The sequence below is a fragment of the Scyliorhinus torazame genome, chromosome 11 (assembly GCF_047496885.1).
Source record: "Scyliorhinus torazame isolate Kashiwa2021f chromosome 11, sScyTor2.1, whole genome shotgun sequence".
Classification (NCBI taxonomy): domain Eukaryota; kingdom Metazoa; phylum Chordata; class Chondrichthyes; order Carcharhiniformes; family Scyliorhinidae; genus Scyliorhinus; species Scyliorhinus torazame.
The window spans coordinates 87,262,152-87,273,800 of NC_092717.1; the positions used below are offsets into that span (position 1 = coordinate 87,262,152).

At 41.0% G+C, this 11,649-nt stretch overlaps 1 protein-coding gene across 2 annotated transcripts in view; it reads left to right on the plus strand.

Moving 5' to 3' along the window:
* kcnv1 (potassium voltage-gated channel modifier subfamily V member 1) overlaps positions 1 to 10,348 on the plus strand; it is a 56,852-nt gene extending 46,504 nt beyond the window's left edge. For both annotated transcript variants that reach the window (XM_072467433.1, XM_072467434.1), the window contains one exon: positions 9,816 to 10,348. In XM_072467433.1, the coding sequence (XP_072323534.1) occupies positions 9,816 to 10,324 (509 nt within the window). In that variant the 3' untranslated portion in view covers positions 10,325 to 10,348. The remainder of the gene's footprint in view (positions 1 to 9,815) is intronic.
* The last annotated feature ends 1,301 nt before the right edge of the window (positions 10,349 to 11,649 follow it).

An 11,649-nucleotide genomic window follows, 5' to 3' on the forward strand; every position in this document is an offset into this window, starting at 1 on the left:
ATCTTTCATAATCAGATGAGATCAAACTGACTTATCCACACTGAACTAATAACCAACTTTTTCAATGCAAAGAGATTTATGATTGCATTTTAATGGCTATGGCTGATACAAAGTTAACATATCAGACATATGTGCCGTAAAAACCTATAGTTTGTGAAGTTCTTGCAGCCAAACTGGTGGCTTTTCTGTTGTAGAATAATTTGTGTGAGCATTTGTTAATTGCTTACATATGTTTTGTACTGCAGGAAAAAGTAAGTTTAAAAATTAAACAATCAGTACATTTTGTCACATATTCTTCTTGCCGCTGTCTTCACCTTTGGTGCTACAAAGCTCTAAAACTTAAATATCAGCTTCTCCAAGGTACTACTGGCATCTGGAAAGTGCCTGTCTGTTGCACTGCTATCTGAACCTCTTAAGACTGAGGTTTTGCTTAACTCATGGCTGCAGAATTTCAAGATGGGCTTATTGTGAGCCAAATCATTGTGTAGCTATTAATTCTGTTCATCCTTTGAGGCGAAGATGACCATGTTCATCATTTGCTGAGTTAGGTATGGTTCCAATGGATACATAGGTGACTGATCTGTGTTCGGAAAGCTCTGCGGCAAATAAAACAGAATAACCTAGATGACTGGGATGAGTTGCCTGCTCAGGATTTTCTCTCTTTGCCTCTGATATGCTCTTGCTTTCAAAGGAGGCTACACCATTTTTATTTTGGTTGTGCCACGTGCAGCAATCCTGGGCGAGCTTCACACAAGACTCAAAATCCATATGAAAACTCCTAAGTGAAGCCTTCAGAGTGCTCTTGTGGCATTTCCTTTGACCGTCCTGAGAGCACACCCAAGGCTCAGGCTCTCCAGAGAAGTTTGCTTTGGTAAGGTGTCAGGTATTCTGGCAATATGACCAGCCCAACCCAGTTGTGACTGTCTCAATGTGGCATGGATGCTTGGCATGTCAGCTTGGGTAAGCACTTTAGTGTCTGGTATTTTGTCCTGGCATCTTGATCTTCAGAAGTTTCCAATGGCAGCTCAATTGAAAGTGGTTGAGCTTCTTGGCATGACGTTGGTACACAATCCACGCCTCACATACATAAAGTGGGTAGAACTATTGCTCTATAGACTTTATAGTTTGGTAGGCAGACGTACTCCATTTCACATCTAATCTGATGTCTCAGGTTTGCCAAAAATTGCACCAGGTTGTAAAGGAAGATGGTTGTAGTCCCATGCCATTGCTGCCGTAGTTTCTCAGGGTTGTGCCCTTGACCCAACCATCTTCAGCTGCTTCATCAATGACCTTCCTTCATCAGAAGTGAGAATGTTTGCTGATTGCAAAATGTTCAGCAAGATTCATGACTCCTCACACTGAAGTTGTCTACCAATAAGCAACAAGACATTATTATGATCCCAGACCAGATCACAACAGTGGCTAGAATACTGAACCGAAACCCCAATGTTTTATTTTAATTTTGTAAGACTGTGAGGAAAGGATACTTCATTCCAGGAGTGATCGCGCTAAGAAATAGGGCTATGGTATTTTAAAACAAAACTTTATTACTAACATAGCATTAAAGTCTTTAACACCACACATGAAAATAACTTACAATTACCCCTTAAACAATGCCACTCAACACAGTGAATACAATACCTTTACTTGCTATCTTTATTCCCTCGTAAACAACAAGAAAATACACCATCTCAACTCTCAACACAACCTAAATATCAATGGCACAAACTAATACTTGCTTTACAGAACAGATCTGACTCCGGTCCGACCCCCTGCAGAAACTTTGGCTGGATGTCTTCAAAAGCTTTTTCAACTGGCTTATTTCAGCTCCCCTAGTCCTCAGATAAGTCTGCACTGCTTTAAATACAGTCAATCTCTTTTAACTAACTTACAGTAAGAACAGAACTGTTGCACAGTGCACGCCTTCAGCCAGATCAGAACTCAACTGAAAATGCTTTCTAAAAATGCCTGATGCTTTAGCTACACCCAGCCACAACACTATCCCCAAGCTGATAACTAATTGACTCGCCAGGGAATCCCCTTAATCAAATCAAAATTGCATTAGCTCAAGCTTTTATGATGGTTTATTGCACCTCAGGTTCCTAAAAGCTTTTCTGTCTTTCAAACCAATTTAAAAAGAAAAACATGCCTGCAGCAGTCAAACATACTATAACCCAGGTTTTTAACCCTTACTTCACCAAATACTTATCCAATATATCTAAAATCCTACATGGACAACATTCAGGCTTGGGCTGATAATTGGCAAATGTCGTTCATGCCAGACAAGTGCCAGGCAATGGCCACCTTCAACATGAGAGAATCCAACTATCTCTCTTTGACACTCAATGTTATTTCTATCGCTGAATCCCCCATTATCAACATCCTGGAGATTAACATTGACCAGAAACTGAACTGGACTGGCCATGTAAATAATGTGACTACCAAGAGCAGATCAGAGACAGGAAATTCTGAAGTGAGTAACTCATCTCCTGACTCTTCAAAGCCTGTCCACCATCTACAAGACACAAGTCAGGAGTGTGATGGAATACCACCACTTGCCTGGATGAGTGCGCCTCCAATAGACACCATCTAGGACAAAGCAGCCCATTTGATTGGCACCCGATCCACCAACTTAAACATTCACTCCCTCCACCACCGCCCTATTGTTGCAGCAGTGTGTACAATATACAAAATGCACTGCAGCAGCTCACCAAGGCTCCTTCGGCAGCATCTTTCAAACCACAAGCCACCCTGTCTTGGAATTATATTGCTGTTCCTTCACTGTCACAAGATTGAAATTCTGGAACTCTCTTCTCAGATGCACTCTGCGTGTACCTGCGCCACATGGACTACAGCAGTTCAAGAAGGTGGCTCACCACTTTAGGATTTGCAACAAATACTGGCCTCGCTGATGACACCCATGACAAAATGAAAATGCCTCAACTGTACAAGGTCATATTGCACTCAAAATATGAATTCACAAAACAGAGGGTAGATGTTTTGCAGAGCCCACAAAAACTGGTGTACCAGTACAATGCACACTGATTACAAGTGAGGTCAATCTCCTAGGATTTGCTGAAGTTGATTTGGTTCTGATTAATAATTCATGTCAGCTCCAGTCTATTATTAATCTTGGCTCTGGGAATTCATTATCTGCAAAGGGGGAAGAAAAAAGTCGGGCGATGGGAAAAGTAGGGTTCGATGAATTGTTTCTTCAGAGGGTCAGCATGGTCAGAACAGGCCAAATAGCCTCTTTCAGTGCTGTAACCATTTTATCATTCTGTGATTCACTAAAGGGTGAAAACTGTTGGAATAGAGGGGGGGAATTTTACTGTGGGATTCAAGACCCCTGATATCAAGATCAAACTTGGGTTTCAGGTGCACACTTGCGGGCAGGAGGACCTGTTCGGTAATTTTGCCATAGGGGCTTCCTAATTGGCAAACTCTGAGCCCGCCATCCAATTAAAGATGTCAGGCGGGCTTCTGATGCTGACAGGACAAACATCCTGCTGAGGCAGCTAGGATCCCTTAGACAGTTACCCATTGTTTAAAATTCTAGATCACCAAGGGTGGATGGCTCCACTGTTTGATTGCAAGTCAAACCCCCCTGAAAGACGATTGGGGCTGCGGGAATGCCTTCCCCTATCCACAAACCCCTCTTTGGACAAAGAGCTTCTGGCTCTGATACTCCGCCAAGGCTGCCGTAGAGATACTGCATCCATGAAGCTGGCAGCGTCCCCACTTGGCGGGAAAATACTCCACCCCACCTAATAGCGTCTAATATACAAAGTAGACTGCCTCCGATCCGCACCCCAGCCTGACTCCTGCCCATCGCTGGTAAACCTCCCAGTGTCAGGATTGCGTCAGGGAACATAGAAATATAGAAACATAGAAAGTCGAAGCAGGAGGGGGCCATTCGGCTCTTCGAGGCCTGCTCCACCATTCATTATGATCATGATTGATCATCAAGTTCAATACCCTGATCCTGTCTTCCCCCCAATATCCCTTGATCCCTTTAGTCCCAAGTGCTATATCTAATTCCTTTTTGAAATTACACAATGTATTGGCCTCAAATAATTTCTGTAGTAGCGAATTCCACAGATTCACCACTCTCTGGGTGAAGAAATTTCTGCTTACCTCAGTCTAAAGCCCTTATTCTCAAACTATGACCCCTAGTTCTGGACTCCCCCACCATCAGGAACATTCTTTCTGAATCAACCCTGTCTAAACCTGTGAGAATTTTATAAGTTTCTATGAGTTCCCCTCTCACTCTTCTAAACTCCAATGAATATAATCCGAACCGATTTAGTCTCTCCTCATAAGACCGTCCCACCATCCCAGGAATCAACCTGATAAACCTTTGCTGCGCTCCCTCCACAGCAAGAACATCCTTCCTCAGATAAGGACACCAAAACTGCGCACAATACTCCAGGTGTGGTCTCACCAATGCCCTATATAATTGCAGCAAAACATCTCTATTCCTATACTCAAATCCTCTCGCCATGAAGGCCAACATATCATTTGCCTTATTTACTGCCTGCTGTACCTGCATGCTTACTTTCAGTGACTAATGCACGAGAACACCAAGGTCTCGCTGAGTATCCACCTCTCTCAATTTACACGCATTCAAATAATAATCTGCCTTACTATTTTTGCCACTGAAGCGGACAACCTCACATTTATCCACATTATACTGCATCTGCCATGCATATGCCCACTCACTCAGCCTGTCCAAATCCCGCTGAAGCATCTCTACATCCTCCTCACAGCTCACCCTCCCACCCAACTTTGTATCATCTACAAATTTGAAGATCATACATTTAGTTCCCTCATCCAAATCATTAATATATAATGTGAACAGTTGGGGTCCTAGCACAGGTCTCTGAGGTACCCCATTAGTCTTTGCCTGCCAATCAGAAAAAGACCCATTTATTCCAACTTTTTGCTTCCTGTCTGCCAACCAACTTTCCATCCATCTCAAGACACCACCGGTAATCCCATGCAATTTATTTTTACATAGTAATCTGCTATGTGAGACCTTGTCAAAAGCCTTCTGAAAGTCTAAATAAACCACCCAATGGTTCTCCCTGGCAAAATCTACTAGTTACATCTTCAAAGAATTCTAATAGATTTGTCAAGCATGATTTTCCTATTGTAAATCCATGCTGACTTTGTCTGATTACACCACTGCTTTCCAAATGTTTTGCTATGAAATCTTTGATAATTGACTCCAGCAACTTCCCTACTACCGACGTTAGGCTCACTGGTCTATAGTTCCCTGTTTTCTCTCTGCCTCCCTTTTTGAATAGCGGGGTTACATTTGCTTCCCTCCGATCTGTAGGAGCCATTCCAGAGTTCAAAGAATTTTGGACAATGACCACCAATGGATCTACTATTGTTAGGGCCACTTCCTTAAGTACTCTGGGATGAAGATTATCAGGCCCTGGAAATTTGTCTGCCTTCAATCCCAATAATTTCCCCAAAACTATTTTTTTTACTAATACTAATTTCCTTCAGCTCCTCACGAAAACTTGTGCTTCCCAAACTTCCGATACATTATTCATGTCTTCCTTTGTGAAGACAGAAGCAAAATACAAGTTTAGTTCCTCAGCCGTTTATTTGTTCCCTGTTATGAATTCCCCTGTTTCTGACTATAAGAGGCCTACATTAGTTTTTATTACATTTTTCTCCAAACATGCCTATAGAAACTTTTACAGTCAGTTTTTATGTTCCCACTAGTTTAATTTCAATGTATTTTCCCCTTCTCAATCAAGCCCTTTGTTTTCCTTTGCTGAATTTTAAACTCTTCCCAATCCTCATGTCTATTTGTTTTTCTTGCTAATTTGTATGCCTCTCCGTTGAATCTAATAGAACCCCTAATTTCCCTTATGGAGATCGCCTATTCATTCCTTGAATGCCTGCCGTTGCCTGTCCACTGTCCTTCCTTCAGGATTGTTTCCCAGTCCGTCATAGCCAGCCACATACCATCATAGTTACCTTTATTGAGGTTCAGGATCCTGGTCTCAGTATGAACTACCTCACTATTCACCTTGATAAACAATTCTACCATATTATGGTCACTCATCCCCAAGGGTTCTCTTACAACTTTATTGCCAATTCATCCTTTCATCCTTTCTCCCTGGGGGTTGGGGGGGGGGGGGGGTCCCCGACCATGCCAAGGCCAAGCTGGTAGAGAGCCGACATGTGATTCCCAGCTGCGGGGACCAGAGAATCACGGGAGGCCAAAGAATAGGGCGTCGGGCTCACTAAATAGATGCAAATGGGTGATTAAAACCCACTTGCATTTATTTGCATCCCCCGCCAGCATGCATTGTGGATCTTAATCACGTTGCCAGCAGGGGTTCTGGAGCATCGCACGGGAGCCGATCCCGATTTTTCCCCGGTGCCCGATTCTCCACCCCATCGGGGAGTGCATTCCTTGTGTCCCGGCATGGAGAAACGTGGCCCATGTATTCTTATCCAGTGGATATAACATTCAATTAGCCTTTTAAATTATTCCTTTCCAGCACATTTGCATGATCTATGTGCATGAATCCCAAGTCCCTTTGGACCGATACTGTTTCTACCTTTTCACCATTTCGGAAGTGACTTGTCCTATTCTTTTTACGTACAAAGTGGATGAGCTTACACTTGCCTCTACCCTGTATTGCAATCCATTTGTCACAGTTTTGCCCATTCATTTAATCTATTAATATCTCTTAATTTTACATTTCTAACTACACTGCTTACCTATCTTTCTGTCATTGGAAATTTAGATACAAAACTTGGTATCCCTTCATCTAAATTATTATGCTGTACTAAATATCATAAATAGTTGAGTCCCCAAACCAGATCCCTGTAGTATGCCCGCTAATCACATCTACCAATTAGAGTACTTCAATACAAGGCCCAGGACAGGGGAATGCACTGGGTGTAAAACATCACCGAGCCTTCAGAGTGCATTCTGGGCGATGTACTCCACCCTACACTGCGCTCATGCACTGGTACCGGCCCATTAAGGTATTACAGGAGTCACCCTCATATCGAGATGGCAGTGCCTGGGGCCCACCTGCCCCCTCTTCCTCCTTTTCCCTTTCCAAAAGCCTACCCACCAGGCCTGGGTGGGAGATGAGAAATCCCTAGGTCAAAAGACAACCTGCTTCCGATACCCAGTTTCATATGAATTCCACCGATCCATTCGAGAATCCTGCCGACTTCCAGGTCAACCGGCAGGACTGTGACTCCTATTTAAAATCCATCTATTATTGCAGAAAACTATCCTGAACACACTCAAGATATTTACTACCATTCTGACATAAGCTCAGCTGCTTCTCCCAATCCACATGGAAATTAAAATCTTCCATTAAAGCCACTCTGTCTTTATTACATTCCTCTCTAGTCTCTGTGTGAATACATTCCTTCACATATCACAGCTGCTATCAAGGGGCCCACGCACAACTTCAATAACAGCCTTAAATCCTTTTCAATTTCTTAATTATGAAAATTGGAGCCTCTATCATCATTAATCATAGTTCTGAACTACAACATTCATGTAGAAGCGCATGTTGCCACGGCAACTCAGACTCCTTTGGGGGGGCCAGTTGGCTCAGTTGGTTGGACAGCCTGTATGGATCAGATTGGTGCCAACAGCGCAGGGTTCAATCCTGGCTGGGGTGGATTTAGGACCTGCCTTCTTACCCTATCTGTGTTGGAGTTTATGGCACTGTGGGTTGAACCTGAAGAATACATTTCTTAATTCTACCCATAAATCCTTGACTTTATCTTAGTATCATCCCTTATCACTGAAATGATTTCATCCTTAATCACAAAAGTCATTCCTCCTCCACCAGAACCTCTACCTCTCCTGTCGAACTTATCACCTGATATATTTAATTTCCAATCCTGACTATTTGGTAGCCATGTCTCGGTAATGTTTACCATATTCCTATCCTTTATGTTGCATTTGCACCAGGAACTTATTCAATGTGTTCCTTACCTGATCACTTGTGTAACAAACACTTATTTGGATCAGGTGTGCTAACTTCTCCTTCTGCTCTAATGCTGTTTTGCTCATATGTTTCATTATTCTCTCTCTTGGTTAATCAACTTGTATCTTTTGGTTTTCCCTTTACCCGTAGCGCTTAATACTACAATTTCTGACTGTCACTATCCTATTTTACAGTTCAATTGTTTTAAAATGATTATTTACACTAGCTTTTCCATCTGAAACACACCTCCACCAACTAGTTTAAAGACTCCCTGTGACTATTCTGTTTGTTTTTTTCCACTCGGATCCTCATTCCAGCCCAATTCATAATGGATCCCATCCCAACAGATAAATTCTTTCTTGTCCTGGTACTGATGCAATTGCCCCATGAAACCCTGATAAGTTGCTTGTGGGATGCAAACTCTTAAATTAAGTTGGTTGCTAATGGGACCAAAAAGCACTTTCGGCTTCAACGATACAATAAATGTCTACAACGTATGTTTCACCCTCTACAAAGTCTGTTGGGGACACAAAACATGCAAAAATAAATTTGGATGCAGAAAGAAAAGTGTGCAATACAGCACATGAACATCCTTGAGAATCCTGCATGTGTCAATAACGTCACCTCTCATTCTTCTAAACTCCAATGAATACAGGCCCAGACTACTCAATCTCTCCTCATAGGAAAATCCCTCCATGAACCTTGGGATCAACCTTGTGAACCTTCTCTGAGTTACCTCCTATACCGGTAGAGGGTCTTGCCAATCTACAAACATGCCTTGATATGAGAATTAATATTAATAATATTTCTAGGGTCCATGTTTCCTCCTAATTGAGGTGAAGTGATTAACTGAGAGAGAACATTTGGGGCGGTAGAGAAATGATAAACAAAGTAACATCCACAAAGAGCAACCTGTCACAAAACTCTCAGGAAAAAACCCACAAATACTTACATTATGTAATATAAGAGCAATATTCAATGTTTCAATAAGTTGGAAGATATGTACAATCATTTCTGAAACTGTCTCCTCAGTTGAAATTGGCACATGGTCCACATGGTGCACACAAGTGGAATATTATTGGTTGTTGTTTGGTAATTCAGAATTTGAGTGCATTGATGACAAAAGAGGCATTTTGTCAGAGCTTTTCATCTTGCATTCACCAGGATAATTCACAAGAATACCAATGTCAGTCCAGCTGCCTAGTTTAAATTTCAATCCATGTTTGATAGTTAATTGTTAGTCACCATCAACCGGTGCATTCTCCAGGAAACACATCTTGCAGAGTCTAATTGTCAACCAAACAGCACTCTTTTCACATCCAGTATAAATGTGTTGCTTTCCCTTGCATTGGTATTCTTGTGAATTGTCCTGCTGAGTGCAAGAGGAAAAACTTTGGCAACATTTTCTTTTTTCAATATTGCAATATTGGAATATTGTTGTCGTTTACAACTGTCTTTAGTTTCTGTTTACTGAGTATTGAAGAGGTCTCTGCGACAATCCAAGGAAATAATGTTTCAATGCCTTATTGCTTGGCACCTGAAGTTATCTCAGCTTGTTTGCTTAGATTGCAATACATATCCAAATCATGTTGAATATAACATCCATCCCAAGTCACCTATATACACGGACAACACTTCCACAGAATTCAGCAAGAAATGTTCACAGCTCAGCAGTTTACATACATGCCACTTCTCATTCCCAGTCAGGAAACGGTCAATAGCAGAAGCATTCGACCACATTCTACATGAGGTGGACCACTCAATGGGTTTAACATGGATAATATTTCAGTGCTTTTTGATCCTTGTTTATTGTTTGTCGTTTTACAGGTCTGAAATCTCTAGGAATGACAGTCGCTCTATGTTATGAAGAGGTTGGCTTACTCCTTCTTTTCCTGTCCGTGGGCATTTCTATCTTCTCAACTGTGGAGTACGCTGTGGAGCACAGTGTCCCAGACTCAACATTTTCTAGTGTCCCCTCTGCCTGGTGGTGGGCAACAACATCCATGACCACTGTGGGTTATGGTGATATCCGACCTGAAACTACTATTGGGAAGATAATTGCTTTTTTATGTATTTTGACTGGCATATTAGTCTTATCACTACCCATAGCTATTATAAACGACAGGTTTTCCTCTTGTTACTTCACTCTGAAGATGAAAGATGCTGCCCTTCGACACCGTGATGCTTTGAAAAGGCTCACTAAAAATACAACTTTTGATTCTGTTGTCAATGTTAATTTGCGAGATATTTATGCTCGCAGCATTATGGAGATGTTACGGATCAAGAATAGAGAAAGGGCAAGTACCAGAAGTAGCGGTGGAGATGACATGTGGTGACTTAGTGTTAATTAATATAACGTATAGTTTAAAGCGATTTATTGATAAATCTTATTAAAATCTATAGTGACTCAAAGCTGCATATAGTTGCTCAGTACACTTATCTCAACCACAAACATTACATTTTTGTTGATCCTAATTTCAAGTAATTTTAAGTTCACAAGTTAATAAAGGTTGTGATGGTATCTTTCTGATGGATTCAGCCTCTTATAGTTACAAGGTATTGGATTTTATTGACAGATTTACAAACAATTTCTCATATTTGCAAAATTACTTCTGTAACCCAACATATCTGTAAATGATTCCTTGTCAAAGTGGCAGTCTCCTCAGAAAGTACCCCTGTAAGTATTTCCAAATTTAAAATTGCTTAGTTATGGAGTTCAACTGAGGATGAACATCTACAACTAGATGTACAAACACTGAACTAAATAGATCCAAGATCATCATGTTTCTGAACTATTTATTATACATCCATTATTTATTGGAATTTTTAACTGAACCATTGTTAGCATTTTACTTTGAAGTTTCATATCTTTTATTTTTAGGAACTAGTTTTTAATAGAAGGCAGTTTTATACTAGATTATACTAGATTTTATAAATCATAATATTGGTTTAGCACACTGGGCTAAATCACTGGCTTTGAAAGCAGACCAAGGCAGGCCAGCAGCACGGTTCAATTCCGGTACCAGCCTCCCCGAACAGGCGCCGGAATGTGGCGACTAGGGACTTTTCACAGTAACTTCATTTGAAGCCAACTTGTGACAATAAGCGATTTTCATTTCATTTCATTTTATAAAACATCTAATGTTCTGTCCATCTCTTTTTGTTCTCCGACTGTTCTGAGTGTATGTGACAATCCTAGACCTATTACTGAAAATCAAAAAGAAATTATGTAAAATCAAACTGTGAGACGTAATAAACTCGATGTACTGGTTGGAGTTTGTGTTAAAAAAACAAGCTCTGAAATTCATCACATTGAATAATTATCTGAAGTAATATCTTGGCTGTGAAACTCGTTTGTAACTTTCAGAATTCGATTTTCCCTGCACTGAATAAAATAATTAATACATTGTATCTCCTGTTATCTTATATGCAATTAAGATTGCAGAAGATAATTTTATGCAAAAGTAGAAATGCCTCAGGTCCACTGATATTGGAATTAACATAAAACATTTTTTAAAAACATACTACAAAATGCAGCCCAAAAAGGATGGGCTGGATTCTCCCAAAATGGGGCTATGACCCCACGCAAGCGTAAAAACGCTGGCGTTGCACTCCCCAGTTTCCTGCAAAAAATAAAGATGATTCACTTACCTTCTGGGGC